This window comes from Ochlerotatus camptorhynchus, unplaced genomic scaffold, assembly GCF_037179485.1.
Source record: "Ochlerotatus camptorhynchus isolate MF236.1 unplaced genomic scaffold, CSIRO-AGI_Acam_v1.1 ptg000387l, whole genome shotgun sequence".
In the NCBI taxonomy this organism is placed as follows: domain Eukaryota; kingdom Metazoa; phylum Arthropoda; class Insecta; order Diptera; family Culicidae; genus Ochlerotatus; species Ochlerotatus camptorhynchus.
Window position 1 is genome coordinate 68,639 of NW_027040874.1, and position 24,242 is coordinate 92,880.

Sequence of the window (24,242 nt, forward strand, 5' to 3'; positions counted from 1 at the left end):
CTCAGTACTTCTTTTCATTCCTGAGACTCTCCTGAAGATCTCTATTGTTTCCTGAATTTTACGGAACTTTCCCGATTTTCAATAAACTTCCCTTAAAACATAGATCTTCTGTGTAGCTTTCTTAATGTTTTTAAGTTCATTCCCTGAAGTTTTTTTACTATCCTTAAATTTTCGGAACTTCTTGATGGTTTCCTTTATTTTACTGAAATAAATGGAAATGCCTTAAAGCTCTTGATCTTCGCTGAAGTTTATTTTCCCTGAAATATATTTGATTGCCTTTGCTTAAAGATATTTCAACTTTCCCAAATTTATATCAGTCAGAACTTTTTAAAGGTTTCAACATTATTTGATAAATTCACAAGCTAAAATATATAATCTAGTAATCCACATGGGCATCCGAAAATACCTTTATGCCTTTTGGTGCGCTACTTGTATAAGATGAGCATACGAAGATCGATATTGCGATCATTCTTACGAATTGACCACTTTTATGGATGTTCCGTTTCTCCCAGAGGACAGTTTCGTGACCACCAGTGTGCGCTTGTTGGTCCCAGATTCAAATTCATTCATGTAGCATCACAACAAGTGATTTAAAAAAAATCCCTGGTCTATTCGGATCTTCCGGAGGACCGTTTCTTGAGTACCTGGGACTGTAGTTGGATCTTAACCTTCAATCTTCAGTCTTCGTGGTTAGGTATATCAATATTGCTGAAAAAAAAAACAATCACAAAACTCTGTGATCAACTTCAATTCGAAGTTCGACGATAAGTTTAGCAACTATCGGTGCCGAAAGCCGAAAACGTAAATTCACAATCGTGATAGCAACGACCGGTGCGTAAACAAGTTGCTAACTAAAATAGCATTGGCTAAAGTTGTCTAACTAGCAGCTCGAATAGCAACGCATTGGTGCGGGTGCTCTCAAAACGTAGGTGGGATTCACCTTCATTTCTCTGAGTTTAAATGATTACAATTTCGGTTGAAATGTACCAGATTTCGTTCTCTGTGCTAAACACAAAAGTCATGAATCCAAATATGGGGCAGGTTTAAAAAGCTCTCAATATACAACTATGGAAGTGCATAAGAACTCCACGTTGAAGACCGGCTTAAAGCTCCAGTTATGGTTAAGAATCAGTAGAAAAAAAAGTGATTAAACTACATCTTTGCTATTCTCTCGAAAGTGGTAATTTTATTCATAAGATCAGTCTTTAAAAAACGGCATCACCACACCTTGCAGCGGGAGCTGCATTTTATGAAATTCATAAAAAAAAAAACGCCCACGTAGATTCCAACTCGTCTTCATGGCCAAAACGAGCACGGCTACTGCATAAAGCTCTGTCATGATGGCCTCGTGACCAGTTGAATGGTGAAACTTGCTGTGATTGCAGAAAGAAAAGAAAATCGTCACTGGATGTTGTAACAATTTACGCCGCAAGCAATGAATGGCTACCCACTGGCACCACCGCCACTGGTTTATTTTCCCGAAAGTTGTTCGCTAGCAGGAAAGGTGACAATGACCAACGTAGGATGTAGGATAGGGTGGTATAAAACGCACCTCTGGGGTAAAATGACCCCACGTTGTTTTTCATAGCTTTCTGATTGTAAATTCGCATTACCAGTTCAGTAATTGAACTATATAGTGCATAAAATCCCACAATTAGTAATGGAAGTGCTACGAAAAACACTACCGAGTCATTTTTCCCCAGACGTCCTACCTGCATGGAAGTGGACGTGGGAATGCACTCAATTGTGAATTCAAGCGAGGTGTGAGCGCTTGGAGCAAAGAGGAATACACGTGTGCGAGTTTGTGCTTTTCTGTGGTAGCTTGCAGTAGTACCAGCTCAGCAACAACAGGAACTAGGATGAAAAGTTATCTATTGAATGGAACACTGCTGACTAAGATGGTTTCGTAGTATGGCTGTGGAATTTGTTTCTACCGTCACATGTCACAGCAAACATCGGTGGAATTTTAAATGAACTTTGAAGAGGGAAGATGTTTTAGCATGGTCGTGTTACTTGCTTTCACAAGGATGGTCATGAATTAAATTATAATCTAGGTGTATTCGTTTCTTTTTTCGGAGAGGCTAACATCAGAGTAGTTTACCCATGGTTCCAAAAATTTGCCATAGGTTTTTGGATTCATAACACCGCTTAAATTAGTATTCATTATGATAGGAACTGCAAACTTTAATATCGATTTGCTTTCATTTTGTTAACCGACATTGGTCGGGTATGTCGAGAGGCTTTTATTCGACACACAAGAGTTGTAACAGTTTGATTGATTGTTCAGCATTTATTAGGCATCATTGCTTCCTTAAACAGCGATGGTATAAAGGTGTATTTGTAGGCGCCTGATTCTCATGTGAAATCATGTTTAATTAGACAATATTATTTATTTACTAAACGACTATTCAACTACTGGATAATCAATCCGAAAATAGGAACGGAACAGAGCAGGGTTGTTGTTCTCGCTAGTGATTGTTGTGTCATTATTTCTGCCGAAGCATACACCCACCTCACAGATGCTAGAAGAAAATTTATTACATACAAACATACACATGTCGTTGCATGGGACTCGAACCATGACCTTCCGATCACCAGCCGCTTGCCTTGTCATCTGAGCTATCCTAGAATACATCATATGGGCAGCTAAATAATCAATAAAAGCTTGAATCTGCACACCTATCAGCACTCTCAGCCGTAACTCAAGCTTTACATGAGACCAATGTTACCTCTCCACCTCTCTAATTTCGATGGAAAGGATACTTTGCTATCCTTTTCGATAGATGCCGTGAGTGATGCGATATATGATTACGATTTAAATTAATTAGGCGTAGAAAATAAATATAAAAAAATTAAAGGGTTGTGTCCTAGACACGACCGCAGTATGACGTAGAACCACACAAAATTGATGTTTTTCATGCATTTTTGACTATTATACTTTATCTTAAAATTTTCAAGTATTTCAATGTTTCGGTTATGGTTAACTCAAAACAATTTACACATTTTTCTTGACAAATATCCATGTGAATTTCCACATGATTTTTATTTAAACACACATAAACAGAATCCACTCAGAAGTACGCATGAAATTTATACGCAAATGAATAGTATGTGTGGTCACGCATGATTTTTATATGTACCGTAAAACGGGGTATCTTTGATAATACGGGTAACTTAGATAATATAATTTAGAGATTAAATTTACTCGCTACGCTTTTTCCAAATTAGAAACATTGGTTCCATATAATAGCTTAGGGTATTTCCGTTGATATCATATATAGTTTTTATATAGTATGTCTTACATATTTTACAAACATATTAAAAAACAATTTTCGTGTTTTTCGCCTGTTTGAAAAACCACTCTAACCATCACTTATGAAATGTATTTCAAATATAGCCATCACAAATTCAATGTTGTATTCTTATTGCTTATGATGTTTTCTGATTATATACTCATTCAAAGTTTCATATTTAAAGAACTAAATTGTTTGAGTTTCAGCCATTTTTTTCTACATTCATTAACGAGCATTATCAAAGTAACCCCAAATCAAAAAACTGAAGTTCGGTCACAAAGCTAAAAAAAAATAGTGCGAATGCTTTAAGTTCCGTTAAACATATTACTAAGGAATTGACTCTTGGATCCTCAGTACTTGTTTTAAAAATATAAAATTTGAAAAACATTCATTGGTGTAAAAATTATTTGGAATATACTTTAAACAACTATCAATGTTACCCCGTTTTACGGTACATATATTAAGTATGTGGCCGACACATACACACTTAGAAATTATCGCCGACTTCGGTAATTTTTACCGAAATCTGAACAGCTGAACTTTTCGGTAAAATTTATGCAATTCAATTCAATTGCTTTTGCTTTTTTTTGTTAGGAGAAGTTGTTGAGGGGGGGGGGGAGATTGTTGTGAAGGGGGGAGGGGGAGAGGTTGTTGTGAAAGGGGGAGGGTGTTTACATAAATTACACCGTGATCCACCTTTAGCCGCTGATTTGGTCCTGCTTACTGCAGGACCAAGTGCCACGCCGTCCGAAGCGACAATGAGCAAAAGCATTTTTGCCATTTAAATGATCTTCATTTCTTGTGATTGTGTGGTTTACATGTATGAATTTGTTAAGTGACACAGATGCGTCTTTTCAACTTTAGTAAATTTGAGATTTTAATTATTATTTACAGTTCCTAGTCCTAACAGGCCTATTTTAAAGTATGACCACCTTGGTGGGATTGGTTTGATTTGAATTGGAAAAAGGAGACTACTTATAACTACTATTTACAACTACAACTAACCTACAACTACTATGTACACCTAACCTACTATATACAAATTGCTTATCAAAGCATGTTCTGATAAATTACATTTTTGTTCAAATTTAGTCTTAATTTCGTTAATTTTGGAATCTATTTTGGCCATGCCTGCCTCTTCGTGTAAATTTGTTATTCTAGTGTCGAAAGGACGATCAAGAACCATCCTCAGCACTCTATTCTGAGCGACCTGGATTTTGTTCCTGTGAGTCTGTGCACATGATTCCCACACCGGAGCTGCGTAGAGGATCGCAGGTGCTATGATTTGTTTGTAGACGGCCAGTTTGTTCACCCTTGAGAGGCGGGATCTGCGGCAAATCAGCGGATACAGACACCTAACCAAGGCGGAACACTTGACTACGGTTTTCTCCACATGCGAGCGGAATATGAGCTTTTCGTCAAACAACATCCCGAGATAGGTTACTTCGGTGGACCACTCAACCCTTGTGCCATCCATGATTACAGTACAAGAGGGAGTCGGTTTTAGTTTGGGTGATTGCCGATGGAGGAACATGATTGTTTGTGTTTTGGAAGCATTGATTTTGATTTTCCACGTGGTGGCATAATCAGCAAAGGCGTTAAGGCATCGTTGAAGTTTGTTCGTTATTTCGCGAGGCATCCTTCCTTTGACGGCTATTGCGGTATCATCTGCGAACAGGAAAAACACGCAACCGTCTCCAAGGGGAGGAATGTCGGAAGTGTAAATGCTGTAAAGCAAGGGTCCCAGCAGACTGCCTTGCGGGACTCCTGCTGGGATGGAAAACGTGTCGGAAAGACAACCATTCAACGATACCTTAAACGACCTTTGCTGGAGGTAGCTACGGATGATTTTAACCAGATGTAATGGAAAGTTGAAGTTACAAAGCTTGAATACAAGCCCATTGTGCCAAACATTATCAAACGCTTTCTCAACGTCTAACAAGGCCATGGCTGTGGACTTGGATACAGCTTTGTTACTTCGGATGTTATTCATCACCCGCACTAGCTGGTGATTGGTGGAGTGCCCCTTTCTGAACCCAAACTGTTCCGGAAGGAGAATGTTATTTTCCTCGACAAACTTGAGCAAACGATTGAGAATGAGTTTCTCGAACAATTTGCTCAGCGCTGAAAGGAGGCTGATTGGTCTGTAGCTTGAAGCTAGCGTTGGGTCCTTCCCGGGTTTGCGGATAGGTATGATTTTCGCTGTCTTCCAGATACTTGGAAAGTAGTGCAGTTCCAAGCATCTGTTGAAGTCAGCAGCCAGCAGAGAGTGAACCTTCATGCTGAGATTTTTCAACACTAGGTTGAATATTCCGTCAAACCCGGGGGCCTTCATGTTTTTGGTGCATTTCAGCGCTGAGCAAATCTGTTCCACTGTGATTCTATCCTCCGGAGGGATGGCACAAGGGGAGGAATCAAGGTTGAGTACGCATTGCTCAACCTGAACTTCGAGCGGACTTTGGATGTTGGAGCCAAGCAAGTGCGATTTGGCAATATGCTCACCAATCGCATTTGCTTTCTCCTGAGGGGTGATTATGAGCCGATCGTCATCATTTTCATCTTTAAGTGGTGGAATGGGTTTAGGGTGCGTCTTTAAGACCTTGGCAACTTTCCAGAATGGTCTGGAGCGGTCGTCCAGATTCTGGACAAGCCGCCCGAAATTTTCGTTCCGGAGTGAGACCATTCTGGAAGCAATCTCCTTGTTCAGATCAGCCATTTCACGTTTCCTCGCTAGATCTCCAGTCCTCTGAAACTGGCGTCTACGAACATTTCTCAGGCGAATTAAGAGTTGGGTGTGGGAATCAATGGCAATAAACTTACCCCTCACAGGAACTCGTCGGACGCACGCCTCGTCAGCCACGGTTATGGCTTGGTGGAGTCCTTCCAACGCTCGGTCGATGTCCTCCACGGTATCAAGCGGCGGGTTGTCGATGATGTGCCTGTCTACCACGCGTCCAAACTGGGCCCAGTTTACGCGATGGTAGTCCTTGCGCAGGCTTGGAGCAGCAGCTACGTTGTATCCCAGTTCAGCCACCACCGGTTGATGGTCGGAGCTGAGTTCGTTTAAGGCTACCGGCTTGGACAAGCCGGTATTTGAAAGAAACAGGTCTAGCGTCGATGGGTTGCCTGCCGGTGAGATGAATGTTGGCTCGTCCGAGAACCAAACGGAGTACAGTCCATGCTGCGAATGGTCGAACAGCAGACGACCGTTCTGGTTCTGCTGGTAGCTCCGCCAGGCCTCATGGCGAGAATTCAGATCTCCTCCAACAACGAAGCGGGAACCGGTACGGGTGATGGTGGACAGGTCTTTCTTGAATTTAGCCGCTAGTCCGCTACTGGCGGCACACTGTCGAGGGCAGTAGACGGCGATGAACTGGACGTATCCAGTCAACGACTCTACCTCCACACCAAGGGCCTCGATGATAGAGGTGCGGATATGGGACAGAGTGTGGTATTTTATTCCTTTCTTGACGACGACCGCAACACCACCCCCCCTGGAGCTGGTGCGATCAAGCCGAATAATGTTGTGGTCAGGCAACCAGAAGCTGTCGCCGGACTTTAGATGGGTCTCGGTTAGAAGGCCCACGTCGATGCTGTGCTTGCGGAGGAAGTCGGCAAGCTCAATCTCTTTTGCTCTTACAGAGCAAGCATTCCAGGTGACGATAGTTAGCGGTTTAGACGCCATACTGGATGATGAACTTACCGAGCACCTGGATCTGTTCGGGCTTATTGCGGCACTTACGAAGAGCACCGGACATGTTGACGAAAATTTCCATCAGTTCATCCGCTGAGAACAGATCGGGGTTGTTGTTTTGCGCTGTTGGTTGTCTCCAGAATCCAGGGGGGATGGAGAGCTTTGGCCAGCAGAATCACCGGAAGCTTCTTGAGGGGGGGCGGGTTGCACCCGCGAATTCGCTTGCCTTTGCTGGGGAGCACGAAGAGGCGGAAAATCCTCCGTCCTGAATGCTGGGGTTTTGTCCTTCTTGCGTCCTGGTTGATTGTTGTTTGACGCCTGCTTTCGGATGCGTTTGAAGTCCTCGCGTTTGGAGCGCTGTCTGTCGGAACCTTGATGTGCACCACCACAGTTAGCGCATTTTATCGCCACGGCTCCATCCGCAGGGCAGTTGGAAGTGGCGTGTTCTTGAGCGCAGTTGCTGCAGCGTGGCTTGATGTTGCAGTTGCGGGTACCGTGTCCAAAATTGAGGCACCTCATGCACTGCGTTACGTCACGATGGCCGCCACGGTATGGCTCCCACCGTACGATGATGGAGTAGATCGATCGGATGGCTTGTAGCGCATTGAGCGTCACCGTCCCTTTCTGGAAGTGCACCAGGAAAAGACAATCCAGGTACGTCTTCACGTTTTCGTCTCTCCTTGTCATTTGGAAGACAGCGATTGGGGCAAGCTTGTACCGGTTGATTTCAGCTTCGACCATCTTGGGGTCGAAGTTTGGTAGACCCCTGATGACTACCTTGAAGGGCTTCTCACCGGGGATGTCGTGCGTGAAGAATTCCGCCTTGGTATCCTTCAGATATTTCACGGCCACTTCGTACTCCGCTTTTGTTCGGAGCATCACCTTGGTGCCGATCCTGCCGAGCTTAAACTCAGCTGCAACGCCCAGCGATGAAAGATCGCCAATCAGCGTGTTGAGTGGGACTTGCTTCACCACCAGTGGAGGAAGCTTCATTTTTGCTGCACTCGGGCTGGCAGCAGTTTCGTTGTCGACGGCGTCGCCGAAATCACCAATGATGCTGACGTTCGTCGCGGTGGCATCGTCCCGTCCACTCGCACCATCGGACTGGCCTTGATTTTTCTTCCTCTTCTTTGACCGCTTCACCGTGGCTGAGGTGGTATTCCCTACATCGGTGGGAAGAGTAGCGTACCTATTCGAAATAGGTACACTCAAGCTACCCTCACCGCTGTTCTTCTTCTCCGTTTTCTCTCGGAGCCTGCTCCGGGAGCGCTGTCTTCCCATCACACGAAGCGACCGACACTACTGACGACGCGATTAAACTGCGAATGTTTGGAACAAACTAGAAACTTTAGAACAACTCGACAGAGCGAGCAAAGACCGAACTGTACTGCTTGACGTTCAAGCAGAGAATCAAACATGAGCAAAAGCATGACAGCAGGGCTGTTTTATATCTTTTCAGGTTCAGAACCTGATAGGATTTCCCGCCGTTTTTTATGAATGGGGCGGAGCCAAAAGTTTCTTTTGTGCAGAATATGTAAAAAAGGATGGACTTTGGATGTTAATATAATTGCATATATAGAGGTACCAGATATGTTTTACAGTCAGTTGTTGGTAATGCATCGAGTGTATGTCTCCTATTAAGCAACATTTTTTTTTGATAATGTTGGCTCTGCATGTAAAAAATAAATTGTTCATACATTATTAGGGTTTGCTTAAAATTTATTTCCCGAAAAAAAAAGATCGTCATAGTCCATGTCTTTCTCGGGTTATTGTTAAGGGGAGGGGGAGGGGATTGTTAAGCGTGACGGGGTTTTACATGCACGTTTTTTCAAGTCTCATTCCTTTACATGCACGTTTTTCCAAGTCTCATTCCTCATTGTGGTGGACACGCCGTGATCCACCTTTAGACGCTGACCTAGTCCTGCTTGATGCAGGACCTAGTGCCACGCCATCCGAAGCGGTAAGGAGCAGAGGCATGAGAGCACCACTGATTTATATCTTTTCAGGTTCAAGCAGAACGATGTGCTACCAAGTGGTACTCGATTATGACGACTGGGTTTGGGAAAAAACGTTTATTTCATGAAAACAGCGACAAAATTATCATTTGTACATTTTCAAAAGTTTAATTACAGAAAAATTGGAAAAATATTTATTTCAACAGGTTTGTAATGTTATATCCTATCGATTGGCGTATTTGGATTTTAATTTCATCTATAAATGACAAAGTTACAAGCGTTCAAAACCTAACACTCCTTCACCACACATATTTTTTGATTTGCACCCCAGTATAGTCGACAAAGACGTAGTTCTACGTCAAAAGGTTGAGGTTGGGATTGAACTCTCGACCTTCTACTTGGAAATCGGAAACGGAAACCACTATGCTACCAATTTCGTTTTGTTGTTGGTCTGTAACAGTGTTGTGGAATAATTAATGAATACGTCGTTTGTAGAGCATTTACAAAGCATGCAATTAAAACATGGACGCATAGTGGTATAAGAGCAATTATGCTGACTGTATTCACCTTTATTCAGCAATATAGTTAAGCAATGCAATGGAATCTAGTAATGGGGCTAGAAAACAATCATTAGACGTATAATAAAGCATGTTATTAAATCAATTGAAAACAGTCAAATTAAAGCGTCAATGTATGTGCAAATTACACTTATCTAATATGTTATTATATCAAACTTCTGGTGTTGAATCAGGAAGACAGTCATCGTTTGTATAGCTTTTAATAAGTATATTAATCAAATCAGAGCAAACAGCGGAATAAAGGCGCATCTATCGACCTCAATGAGGTTTTTTCAGCACATAATTTGACAACCCATTTTTTCAGCATTGTACACTGTTATAAAGCATTTATTCAATATATATGCTTATTTCTAGATAGAGCTGGAATTAGGGCGTAACAGCTTTTGTAAACAATGACTTCTTTTGATGATTTCTAGAAAGTTAAGGCCCACCAACGCAAATCAACCACACCATCGTGCAGGGAAAGACTTGCCCTACTTAAAGATTATGTTGGTTTGCGTAGGCGTGCCTTGAGTTCCTAGAAATCATCGATAGAAGTCATGGTTTACAAAGGCTGTTACGCCCTTATACCAGCTCTATCTAGATTTGTGACTCTGAATTATTTGTTGGGTATAATAACAATATAAATATGTACATCCAATTAGTCAGCAACAAGGTAAAGCAGTTCCATAAAAGTATATAAGATATGAAGCAGTCTTCCAATTTTTTTTAGATAACAGGTAAAGAAGGCTGAACAAGAGTTAGAAAAGACTGTTTTTTATGCCTTAAAAAACTTATTATGTGTATGTTTTAATGTTAAGCTTTCGGCTGATTAAAATCACCAGATTTTGATGTTTAAAAGCTGAACAGAGGCTACCGTAGTCCATGTACAACAATTTTTCAAATTACGGCTGAATTTAAATTGAATAAACAACAATGATTGAGAATTAAATTGTTACCTGGGATACCACACAATATTTATAAGACTGGTGAATTGTTCGACACACAAATCATTAAAATCAATTGATTATTGGCCAAGTTATTAGCATTTTATGTCTGACAAATTTTCGTTGCATTTCTCTGAATTGGCACCCTTCCCAAAAGACGTAGTCTTGTGTCAAAAACACGAGTCAAGAACAACATGTGAAAAGGGCATACAAGCTTTTTGTAAACAAACCTTCTTATGCTCTTTTCTCGCCATCAATATGACACCAACGCAAACCATCAACATCACAGGGTAGGAGAAACTTTCCCCTTTCCGATGATGTGGTTGGTTTGCGTAGGTGACCCTTGGTTGGCGAGAAAAGAACCTACAAAGATTTGTTTACAAAAAGCTTGTATGTCCTTTTCACATGTGGCTCTTGAAGTGATAGGGCTTCCACTTCAAATAATCGGAAATGTGTCTACATGTCCATCCGTTTTAATTGAAGCGATAAATGATACGCATTTTCAGTACATCACAATTTTACCATGCAATGCAATATCCATAAAAAAAACCTGTTTTTTTTTTCTCCAGTATGTGCAACCTGCCAGCGAACCCGTACTTAACTGATATCCCGTTTCAATAATTTGCCGTCCACGGTCCCGTGAATGGCCATTACCGACGGCAGAGCAATTCATCCGAATTCTATCGTTACATGACAAAGCGGTAAATTTTTAATAGCAACTCGGTGACGGCGACTGTATGCGGGTATTCACAAGTGAATTTATGTATTTTTTTTCAGAACTTTGTCCCACCCGGCGGCAGGCTGGCGAGTATGGTTTCCAGGAATCCATTCCATTGGCAAATTTATGGACTCGCTGCCCGCTTCCACCCACTGCACCATCGTTTCCTCCGAGCTCGATGGAGTTCAATTTTCCACGCGATAAATTTCCATTCAGCTACCGATTTATTGTTGAAAACGTGATAATTTGTTGCTTCTCTCATGGCATATCGTGGGGGTAGTATCTATTGTCACCGGGAGTTTTAGAGTTCGACAATGGATCACATCATTCGAGCAGTTGAAAATGAAGTCTTCAACCACTCGAACTTTGCCGTGGAACTATATATTGAAAAAAATTCACCAAGAACCTCGAGTTGTAGTAAAATTAAGTTTGTTTATGTGAATTACGATTTACATTGTTTTAACATTTCAATTGATTAGCCTATCAGGCTCTTCATTTTTGTTAAATTTGTTATCCTGATTTATGAATTCACGTTTTTCAACTAGTCTACAAGAGATTGTCTGGGGTTCATTTTTTGGTTGAATTGAAAAAAAAAATAATTTGATAACGTACCTAACTGTGAAAAAATAACCTAATTTGCAAGATCGCAAGATCCGCTCCTCCAGAGTCTGAAGACCAGTTAGGCGGTGGATCTCAGAATTTCAAGTCCGAGGGGGACTCTTGAGGATCATCCTAAGAATTTTGTTCTAGATCCTTTGGAGTTTGAGGAGATGGCACTTAGCACAGCTCTCCCATATTGGCGTTCCGTACTCAATGGTGGGTGGATGATTTGCTTGTGGACGGCAAGCTTGTTTTTAATGGAAAGGGTAGAGTTTCTGTTGATAAGTGGATAGAGCGACCTAATCAAGATGTTGCACTTGGTGGATGATTGTCCAAATGGGAACGGAACAGCAACTTGCTATCAAGCGTGAGACCTAGGTAGATTACTTCACTTGACCATTCAATGAGAGTATTATGAAGGTGGACTTTTATGTTACCAGGCGGGAAAAGCCGAGTTTCAGAGTATTAATCACCTGTCTGGATACTGGAACATGTTGCTCCCTGGCCCGGGAAGTCGCTTCATCGATGGATCGCAGACACTGGTCGATGTCGTCGGTCGTTTCCGGGTGGACGTCATAGTCGCTACTGATGTCAACGCAGTGTTGGAACTGCGACCAATCTACCCGGTGATAGTTTCGCCGCGACGCTGAAGAACCCACGTCAGCCACCACCGGATAGTGTATAAAGTCGCGGCTCATATCCAACCCTTTGAACCATGGTTTGTTCGACACCAGTGCAAGAATAGAATGTAACCATCTTCCCGAATCACCATCATTCCATTTTTGTTGCCAACTAGAGGGCAGCCTTGCTAGCTAGCTGCTTGCGGGGAGCATTTCATTGTGTACTGGAGAAAAATGTACAACGTCACGCACCGAAAGCACTGCTGCGGATGAAATTAGATTTTGAAATCTGTGTTAGAGAAAGCGATTTTTGTAGTTTGTTAATTTTATCAGATTTGTGAAAAATTTCAAATCGATTAGCTTGTTAAGCATTAAAATCCATCCGCTATTGACAGAGTTATAAGTGGTCAAAACCTGACCACTTTTCGTAACGTAGTCGATTTTGCTTTTTTGAAATTGCACCCCCAATATGTTGCCGAAAGACGTAACCCTACGTCAAAAAACAAGCGAGTATTGTTGGAGCATTTCAGCGTCAAACGAATGCCAGAGATGAGCGAAACGTGTCACATTTTGAGTTGATGGGGGGTGTTCCGTTACATAGACTAGACCATCCTAAACTGCGTGAGTATCTCCAATCGAATGTGAAAAACCTGGGACTAGTACCGAATTCATACCAAAGTATTCGATCAGAACCAAAAAGAACTCGAAGCTAGAGTTAAAACCTCAACTTCGATTGCGATTATTACATATGAAGCCAGTGATTCACAAGATCGCTATGTTCTTCACGTAATATTTGTTAATCCTGTAACGACTTCTGAACAGGAAAATATGGCAGCTGTAACAGCATTTGTAACGGACAACGCTACTTACATGGCTAAAGCTTTCGAGAATCTCAAAGGACTACTACTGCTACTACTGCATTGTATTCACCTTGACGACGAATCGGAAGCCTCAAAGTAAACGCCGGAGTGGAACTGCCAACCGTCAGATCCATGGAAAGGTCGTGAGTTCCATCAGAAGCAACCCAGGTATATCCGGTCGCGAGTTTTCACTTAAGCCTTACAATGGCACATTGTAAGTAATACAATGCACAGTGGTTGAAATCGTCGTTTTTGCGCGCTTAATTAATAACATCTTTATTTTGATATTTAGGGCTATGGTGTCTTCTGAGAAGTTTATCAATAAATGTATGCGCTTCTTTTGGGCGTTTCAGCACAAGGATTAATCCCCCTTAAAGTGAGATAGAAAATTTATTTTTTCAATTTTACAATATACAGGGTTGGTGTCTCGACAAAAGTTTGAGGAATCATACTTTGGAATAACTTTGTCGAAGATACCTAAACCGTAACTTGCTCACTTTTGGAGATATGTTACGTTATTTGTCGACAACCCCTTAAAAGTGGTTTTTTAATCATAACTTTTTTATTATAACTTTTTCGACTTTAAGATGTTCTAAAAAGTTATAGACAACGCTAAAATACATAACTTTGTCCAACATAGCAACCCTGTAGTTTTTCAAATTAAAAAGTTATTAAGATTTTTTTTTTTTTTTGGCCATTTTTTATGTACTTGTAACTCAATGTGGTGCAAAATGGTGCAAGTTATCAACCATGCATGTGAAACTACAAGTAATTTACTTTAAGATGATTGCAAAACTCTTAGACTGTAAGCGACTGTAAGATATGTTTAGTGTAAAAGCAATTAATCATATTATAGTCATTCTCAACCACGTACCCAGTGTTACTTCATTTTTTTTTTAATATGTGTAAGTGAGATCATGCCTACATGTATAATATTGATATGGTTGTCGTGGTGACAGCGTTCGTTTGTTTATCTAGTGGTTCAGTTTTCAAGCTTGAGTATTTGACTACACACAAATGGCTTCCACAGGTACGTGTTTTTTTAAACTTCACTGCATTTTTTGTGAAAGTTATGTGTTGAAACATTTTTGAATAAATTTTTATTCCTTTAGTTGAAATAGAAAAACGACATCTGTTTTCAATATGGAAAGCAGCAGGAAGATATTTACCAACCAAAAATCACAGCGTGTTCAAAGAGGTGCTCAAATATTATTTGATTGATTCCGACATTATGCCGGAAGTTGCTGTGGAGGTTGCAAAGTACACAAAAGTTACTTGTGATGCTTTTCAAAAACTGTGGCTTAAATATAACCGTTCAGCATGCAAGGTGTTGCATAACCATGTTGAATTTTTCGATAAACCGTTTAAGCTTCCTGCAAGTATCCTGAACATGCTTCCTTCATCATCAACAAGTGCCCAAATCGGTCGTAAACCAATTCCTTTCGACAAATGCAGTGAATCAACAAAGAGAAGAAAAACAGCGGCCATTCGTGAAAATCATCCAGTGGAAGAACTTGTGTTTGCAACGCAAATAAAGCTTCGCGAATCAGGACAAAAACATGCTGCTGACATTCTTAAAGAGGCTACGCAGACAAGTCCATCGCGGGCAAGAAGGATTGCTAAAGCATGGGAAAAATCATCAAATCATCCATTGTATGAGTACAGTGATGCTAAAGCTTTGGCATTATTAATAGATGCAAAGTTATCTAAGGCACAGTACATCAAAATTCAATCGGGAGCGAAAGATCTAAACGCAAATATATATCCACCATATCATCGAATCCTAGAAGCCAAAAAAAGCTGCTATCCCAATGAGGACTATATAGCAGTCAGCGACACGTGTGTGGAAGTCAAATTGCAACAATTGTTGGACCATACTTCGGAACGAATCATTGATGCTAATGAGGAAAATTTGGACAACTATTCAGATGAGGAGCTTCTAGACATCAAATTGACGGTTAAGTGGGGGATGGATGGCAGCTCTGGAAATCCGGAGTACAACCAAAGATTTGAAAATGACGATGGTTCAAAAAGTGAAGCGAACATATTCATCACCTCGCTAGTTCCAATAGTTGCGGAAACAAATGGGAAGTATTTTTTTTGTAATCCTCGGCCATCATCGACTCGGTTATGCCGGCCGATAAGAATACAAATGATTTCTGAAACTACTGAACTTGCTGTTCTAGAGAAAAACTATATTGAACAACAAATTGAGAAGCTATTGCCAACTAAAATCACGAAATACGGACGTGACATGCGTATTCAGTATTGCATGTTACTAACTATGGTAGACGGGAAGATATGTTCTGCGCTAACAGGCACAAAATCGTCACAAAGGTGTTTTATTTGCTTAGCGAAACCGACCGATATGAACGACATTGATAGAGTTCGACAACTAAAAGAAGCTGAGTCAGCATTTCAGTACGGATTATCACCACTGCACGCGTGGATAAGATTTTTTGAATATTTTATCCATGTTGCATATAAACTTGAAACGAAGAAATGGCAGGCACGGGGCGAAGATAAGCAGAAAATGCTAGAACGTAAAAAGAAAATTCAGAAGCAATTGAAGGTGGAAATGGGGATGAATGTAGATCAACCACGACCTGGAGGATCCGGAACATCCAATAACGGAAACCTTGCTCGTAAATTTTTTGCAAATGCTGAAAAGGTAGCGGAGATCACTGGACTCGATCATATAGCCATCCAGCGCTGTGGCTCTATTCTTCAATCCATAGGATCAGGTTATGAAATCGATACAGTAACGTTTGACAAATATTGCATTGAGACAGCCCGCTTATTAGTCACCTTATACCCGTGGTATTATTTACCAGTAAGCGTTCATAAAGTCCTTGTTCATGGGTCTTCCATAATCAACCATTTTATGGTCCCGATTGGCCAACTTTCTGAGGAAGCGCAGGAAGCGAGAAATAAAGATTGGAAAAGGTAGGTAAATACAAACATTTTATGTGTGTGCATTTTATTACCAATGTTTATCCGACAAACAGGTACCGTGAATTCAACACTCGAAAAGTTTCGAGACAAGCCACGAATCGAGATCTCATCAATATGCTTCTTGTGTCATCTGATCCTTTGATCACAAGCATTCGTGGATGGCCAAAAAAATTGGAAAAATCGTTTTCAGAGGACGCAAAAAGTCTTCTGAAGAATTTTCATCATGACAGCAAGAATGACAACGAGGATGATAACGAGAATGACAGCGAGAATGACAGCGAGAATGACAGCGAGAATGACAGCGAGAATGAATGAAATAGATAGGTTGTGAAATATTTGAATCCAGGAGTTTTTGATTATCAACAGAATCCCTAATAAAGATAAATAATAATAATATCAACAGAATAGAAGAAAACGAAAAATTATGAAATGTGCGTACGTATTTTTTACTAAAAATGATTGAATGCACTTACACTAAACATATCTTACAGTCGCTTACAGTCTAAGAGTTTTGCAATCATCTTAAAGTAAATTACTTGTAGTTTCACATGCATGGTTGATAACTTGCACCATTTTGCACCACATTGAGTTACAAGTACATAAAAAATGGCCAAAAAACAAAAAAAAATTAATAACTTTTTAATTTGAAAAACTACAGGGTTGCTATGTTGGACAAAGTTTTGTATTTTAGCGTTGTCTATAACTTTTTAGAACATCTTAAAGTCGAAAAAGTTATAATAAAAAAGTTATGATTAAAAAACCACTTTTAAGGGGTTGTCGACAAATAACGTAACATATCTCCAAAAGTGAGCAAGTTACGGTTTAGGTGTCTTCGACAAAGTTATTCAAAAGAATGATTCCTCGAACTTTTGTGAAGACACCAACCCTGTATATTGTAAAATTGAAAAAATAAATTTTCTATCTCACTTTAAGGGGGATTAATCCTTGTGCTGAAAAGCCCAAAAGAAGCGCATATATTTATTGATAAACTTCTTAGAAGACACCATAGCCCTTAATATCAGAATAAAGATGTTATTAATTAAGCGCGCAAAAACGACGATTTCAACCACTGTGCAATGGTACAATGACAACAGAGTCCATTTTGTTCCGAAAACCCTCAATCTGCCCAATTGTTCAGGCCCATTGAAAACTACTGGGCAATTATGAAGAGGAAAGTGAAAATAAATGGTACAGTAATCAAAACGGCAGCTCAGATGAAAAATTGGTGGGATAAAATCGCCAAAACTGTGGACGAGACCGTTGTGTGCCGCTTGATGGGTCGTATTAAGGGAAAAGTTTAAGAATTCCTTCGAAACCGCGACAAATCCGTAACAGACCCAAATTATGTTGTTCCATTACTTAAAGGGTCATGCTTTAAGCGCGCTGCGAGCCGCACAAATTGTGGCCATGGGCACAAATTATGGCTCGCTTTATCACGTCATGTGTTCTTGGTTCCACCCTCTAAATAAAATGGGATATATTTCACTATTTTAGTCATACTGCCTAAATCTAAGCATTTTGCATGATAGTTGTGTGAGAACTATTTGATGAAAACGATTCAAGGACCATTTTTCTAGGACAATTTAAAACGCTATCTCTATGTTTTACTCCTCATATCGACATATTATAATACGGCAGTATCGTTCATATTGTCGTTCACTTCCGAGTTGCAAGCTCGCTGATCTCATATACGCCTGTAGATGTACGTGGAGCAGTTTGGTACGCATATATGGTTAATAACATTTTGCAGTTGGCGCGCTTACCCTACGTTGTGTTTACTGTTTCTTCATCCGTCGCACCAAGGGCTCAGCGATGGGCAGCAACGATATTCCGGCTTATCACGAGAATTAATTTATGGCAAAAAACCAACAAAAAAAACTACACTTCCTTTTTATCAACTTTCCCTTTTGCAGGCTAATTTACTTGTGATCGAACAACAACAAAACTTTCTAATACAGGCTGATATGTAGTTGCTAGTGGGGCATTGAAAATCACGTTCCTGTCAGTGAAGCTGAGCGGACGCGGTTGCCAGAAGGGCTAGAAAAACTGGTCTAAAAGTGTACCCGCTAGCACCAGCTGTGGAGCGTGTTGCGAGAACCAACATACCCGCCACCTTGAACGAGTATGTTCAACATTGAAAACATAAACAAACAACATAAATTTTACTCTTACGTACTAGATTTTGTTCCTTACTTCTAACAGATTTTCAGCTTAATCTAATGAAATATTTTAATTTCGTTGTCGCTGGATCTTCTGGAAATTCCTTCGTTTCTGGAGTTACCGTGGAGTACGGCAGCAGGCAGATTTTCGCGATGGGACGAGTGATGATACCACGAGCAGTGCGGAGAATGACAAACCGTGCTAATTTGTCCTTTCCTGGCAAGATGGATTCGATGCGAGCAAGAGGCCATCGAATTGGAGGTTGCATCTCGTCGACTACGATGACCATTTTCCCTGGTACGATTTCTTCGTTGCGGTTCCAGCCTCGGGTGTCCTTCATCAGCTCCTGAAGATACTCCTTCCGCCAGTGGGTCCAAAACTGCTGCACATGCAGTTGCAGTTGCTGGTAATGGTCGAGTTTGTATGCCGGAAAGCTTCGGAGATCTGGGTCGGGCAGAGCATGTAACGATGAACCGATGAGGAAGTGAGCTGGAGTCAATGCGGACATGTCGTTGGGGTCTTCAGTCATCGGAAGCAGTGGCCGGCTGTTCATGATTGCTTCGATTTGCGCGAGGACGGTACACATTTCTTCGAACGACATGCGAGATGATCCTAGTGTGCGAAAGAGATGCTTTTTCGCTACTTTGATAGCCGCTTCCCACAGGCCACCGAAGTGTGGGGCTTTGGGTGGTGTCAAATGCCAGGTGATCCCTTCACTGGCGCAGGCAGATACGATTTCATCTTGCTGGGAACGGTCACGGAATCTGACAAATAGCTCAGCCAGCTCGTTCTTTGCTCCCTCAAAATTCTTCCCGTTATCAGAGTGGATGTGGGCGGGTCGCCCACGGCGAGCGATGAACCGTCGAAGGGAACACAGGAAACCTTTTGTGGACAAGTCGCTGACCAACTCCAGGTGTACTGCTCTGGTCGAGAAGCATACAAAGAGGCACAGGTAGGCTTTGGCAGGTGCAGTGCGTTTGTGTATCGGTCGAAGATAAAGCGGGCCAGCATAGTCAACACCAGTGACGCTAAATGGACGGCTTGGAATGACTCGTTGAGCAGGCAACTGCCCAATTTGCTGCTGAGCAAGTATTGGATTGAGGCGAGTACAACGGAAGCAGTTTCGGACGGTACTGTGAACCAGTCTACGTCCCCTGGGTGGCCAAAATTCCTCTCGAACAGCAGTCAAAAGTAGGCGCCCGCCGCCGTGAAGCAATTTGCGGTGGAAATATTCGACGATTAGGCGGGTGAACGGGTGGTTTGCGGAAATCAGGGCAGGATGTTTGGATTGGTAGGGCAAAAGAGCAAAATCAAGACGACCTCCCACTCTCAACACTCCCTCTGAATCGAAAAACGGGCTCATGTTGCGTATGTGCGATTGCTTCGATACGGTTTTCTCCTTCTTCAGTTGTTTTATTTCCGCAGCATATCCATCCTCTTGGGCTAATCGGGTGAGATAGGTTTTGGCTTTAATGATTTCTGCAACGGTGAGTGCTTGACCGACGGGAACATTTGATGACGAGGGTTGTGTGCGGGTTTTCGAACGGACATTAGTGACGAAGCGCATGCAGTATCCAATGACGTGGAGCAGACGACTGTAGGAAGACCATCGCAGAAACCATGGATGGACAGTCGGTGAAGCTTGAATGACTGCAACGGTAGTTTTTATCTCCAACTCTTCCTCTGGTACTCCCGAGGGGATAGAAATTGGCCAGTTCTGGGGTGAATGCGATAACCAATTTGGACCACGAATCCACAAATCGCTCTTGAGGAAATCGTCGACTGACATGCCGCGAGAGACCAAGTCGGCAGGGTTTTCAACTCCAGGGACATGTTTCCACTGACAGCCTTGTGTGTATTGTTGGATTTCCGAGACTCTGTTGGCCACGTAGGTCGGCCAGACGTTCGGAGGTGATCGTAGCCATTGTAGTGTGACTGCGGAATCCGACCAAAAGTAGGATGCAGAAATGCTAATGTCAATAGCGTTCTTGATGCGAGCATGTAGATGAGCGGCTATGACAGCTGCACATAATTCCAAACGGGCGATTGTGACTCGTTTCAACGGTGCTACACGAGATTTCGACGCTAGGAGTTGGATCTTCACTCGTCCTTGACTATCTTCACAGCGGGCGTAGGTGCAGGCACCGTAAGCGGTTTGAGACGCATCTGCGAAAGTGTGCAGTTGGATTACTGAATCAGGAACGAAAGCATATCTGTCAACACGGTGCTCAGAGATTCTCGAGAGTTCTTGCTGGTAGGATTCCCATTTCGACTTGACGGGTTCTGGTACAGGGTCATCCCAGTCGCAGGAAAGAAGCCATAGTTCCTGGATGATGATCTTCGCCCGAACAACTACCGGTGCGATGAGTCCAAGAGGGTCGAAAAGCTTGGCTGTATCGGAGAGGATGGACCGCTTTGTCGGAGGCTCGTCGCTGACTCAAATCTGGGAATCGAAACGGAGAAGATCGGCCTCAGGTTCCCATATTATACCGAGCGCCTTGATTGATTCATCTGGGTTAAAGTGAAGAGCGGATTGCGTTCCAACTTGTTCATCGCTTAAACTTTGCAGCACCTCGAGCTGATTTGAAGTCCACTTCCGTAGTTCGAATCCACCTTTCTTCAATAGTTCGTCGAGCTCTGTACGCAGACGGATCGCTTCTTCGACGGATTGAGCACCACCGATGAAGTCGTCGACGTAAAAATTCTTCTTCAACGCTGGACCGCCATTCGGGTATGCAGCGCCTTCATCTTCTGCTAATTGCTGGAGAGTACGTGCTGCTAGGTAGGATGATGGGCCCAAACCGTACGTAACGGTCAGCAGCTCGTAGATTTGGACGGGTGATAATTTGGAAAATCGCCACAGGATACGCTGGAACGGTGTGTCGTCCAGATGTACAAGTATCTGCCGGTACATTTTGGCAATGTCGGCGACTAGAGCGATGAAAAAGGTACGAAACCGCAGAATGATGTCCAGGAGATCGTCCTGCACCACGGGACCCACGCAAAAAGCTTCGTTGAGGGAGAAACTGGAAGAAGTTTTAGCTGAGCCATCAAAAACAACTCGGACCTTGGTCGTCGTACTTGCTTCCTTAATTACGGGGTGGTGGGGCAGATAGTAGGCTGGAGTATTTTCATCATCCGCTTCAACCAACCGCATGTGGCCGAGGGAGATATACTCCTTGATGAACTGGTGATATTCATTCTTCAATTTTGGGTTTCGTTCCAAGCGTCTTTCCAGGTACTCGAACCTTCGCTGGGCGTTGTCCCGAGATTTTCCGAGCAACACATTGAAGTCGGACTTCCGAGGATACCGAACTACACATCGACCATCAACATTTCGTGAAACGGTGGACTGATACATGGATTCACAGTGCCGTTCTTCCACTGAGTAGTTGTCCTTGGTTGTCAACTCTTCGGTTTTCCAAAACCTCTCCATGCTTTCCTCCAAAGACATCATCGAAACTTCGACCGCATTGCACGAGATAAATGGTGCAGATGTGTGAGGGACTGAGCTATCATTCGTCGAACCAGCAACGATCCAACCGAAGACGCTGTTGACCAGAAGTGGAAGGTTTCTGTCAAGCTGGATGCGCTCATTGCTGGGGAAGGAGAAGAAATGTCTTGCGCCTAGAACCATATCTATCGGTTGACTCTCGTTGAACGATGGATCTGCCATGAACAATTCATCCGGAATATTCCAATTCGCAATGGAAATGTTTTGAGAAGGAAGAACAGCAGTCACTTTATCCATCACCAGAAAGTTTACACCACACGAGAAGTTTTCCTTCCTGGACTGCACCTGAGCGAAAACGGATTCATTGACAAGTTTGGAAAGCTGACCTGCTCCTTGTACTGTCACGTTCGCGGGCTGTCGCCGCAGCCGCAGGATCTTCGCCAACCGATCCGTGATGAGATTTGGTTGCGAGGCACTGTCAAGAAGCGCGCGGGCTAGATACTCCACACCGTGCGCTCCGATGACCTTCACAACGACGGTGAGGAGAAAAACGTTTTCACGAGGATGCTGCAGAGCTGTGCTGACTTCAACTGGCGGAACATTCTCGGAGGCAGTAACCATCGATTGTGTGGACGACTCAATTGCAGATGGTGCATGAGAAAGCGAACTCGGAGCGGCTTCGACACTAGGAGAAGTACCTTCGTTGCTAGTCCTGCGAGAACTCTCGGTCTGTCCAAGATGAAGAAGAGTATGATGACGTCGATTACATTTACGGCAGTTGAAACTGGAAGGGCAATTGCGAACGAAATGATCACCCCTCAAGCAGTTGTGACACAGACGTTTTGAGCCTACAAGCTGCTGTCGTTCGATCGGCGAAAGTCGGTTGAATTTGACGCATTTCGTCACAGAATGTGACTGGCTGCAGGCGATGCACTTTTCCCCAGAACTAGTAGTCGATGCACAAGAAGCAAGGCGAAGCTGTGTGTGGACCTGATTTTTCCTCGACGGATGAGAATGCCCACTGGAACCAGAAGCAGATTCGGCTGTGTGGTGATTCACGGAGATGGATTCTAGTACTCGTGTCCTCCGTTGCAGGAAATCGATGAGGCAGGTGTAATCCGTATTCACCACCGTCGACGCATGGTCCTCCCACGCCTTTAGAGTGTCATCGTGCAGTCGCGTGCACAGAAGATGTTCCAAAATAGCACTCCAGGTGTCGGTAGGTTCTCCCAATTGATGAAGAATCTTCGTGTGCCGCTCAAAGTCGTCCACCAATCCATGTAATGCTGCAGCGGACTCCTTTTTCATGCGTGGGATGTCGAAGAGTGCCTGCAGGTGTCGCTTCTTCAACAAATAATCGTTGGAATACCGGTTCTCCAGAGTCTGCCAAGCCAAAGCGTAGTTAGCGGAACTGATGCCAATCGATTCGATCAGTTGAGCAGCTTCACCCTTGACTGCTGCTCGTAGATAGTGGAACCTCTAAATGGCTGGCAGATCTGGATTCGAGTGGATGAGCGCCATGAAGGTATCGTGGAATGCAAGCCATTGCATATAATCTCCATCGAACTCGGGTAGAGAAATCGTCGGCAGCTTGATCCCAGAGAGAGTGGAGGAAACTTGAGGGGGAGGAGGGATGCGCTCTTGAATAATAGGAGGTAATTTCGAAATGAGACTGGCTTTTATTTCAAACAGCCTTGATTCAAACCCCGCACGAATGGTAGCATGCTCTGCCCTTCCTTCATCCGTCGTCTCGCTGTCCTCAAGCTGCGCCTGAACCGCTTCCAGATTGTTCCATACGCCGTCCAAGTACTGGATTCTCAACGGAACTTGCAGTTGGTCTCGTTGTGCTTCATATCCACTGACGAAAGCTTCTGCCCGACCCAATGATGAAAGCAGCGTCTCTCGTCTCGATAGCAGCTGGGCTCTCGTCTGCACTTCCGCCATATCGTGCAGCGGATCGATGAATCAAAAGCACGCACTCGATGAATAACCTTGTCCAAGGCAGGTACGGTGCCTTGTATTTAAATTCTCCAAACAGGAACACGGTGCAGTACCGACCGTACCTAAAGTCGTCAAGCCACACCAGTAAAATCGTCACAACACGATGCGATGATACAACAAGAAATTGTATAAATTGTACTACACAATGGCTAGGAACGCCAAGGTGCACAAAGGTCCAATTGTGCGCCGATCGATGATGAAAATGGCGCTTCCAGGTCAGCAACAATGCCACACTCCGGTGTGAATAGTAGCAATTGTCGAGCAGGAACAATCGGGATCAATCAGCGCATGCAAGCAGAAGGGAAAGAAGATCTAAAGGGCACCTGTGATACCCGCAAATCAAATGGACAGGTCGTTACCTTGTGCCCGATAAATCAAGCCTTGTATTTTACAAGCAGCAAGCAGGATCACGAACTAATCTACTCCGT

At 42.9% G+C, this 24,242-nt stretch overlaps 1 protein-coding gene across 1 annotated transcript in view; it reads right to left on the reverse strand.

Annotated features, from left to right (window-relative positions):
* Positions 1–23,757, reverse strand: part of LOC135710468 (uncharacterized) — a 56,974-nt gene extending 33,217 nt beyond the window's left edge. The window contains exons 1-3 of the mRNA XM_065233057.1: positions 23,526–23,757; positions 20,850–23,270; positions 18,481–20,525 (exon numbers count right to left, since the gene is read on the reverse strand). Of these exons, the coding sequence (XP_065089129.1) occupies positions 18,481–20,525; positions 20,850–23,270; positions 23,526–23,757 (4,698 nt within the window). The remainder of the gene's footprint in view (positions 1–18,480; positions 20,526–20,849; positions 23,271–23,525) is intronic.
* Positions 23,758–24,242: the final 485 nt, after the last annotated feature.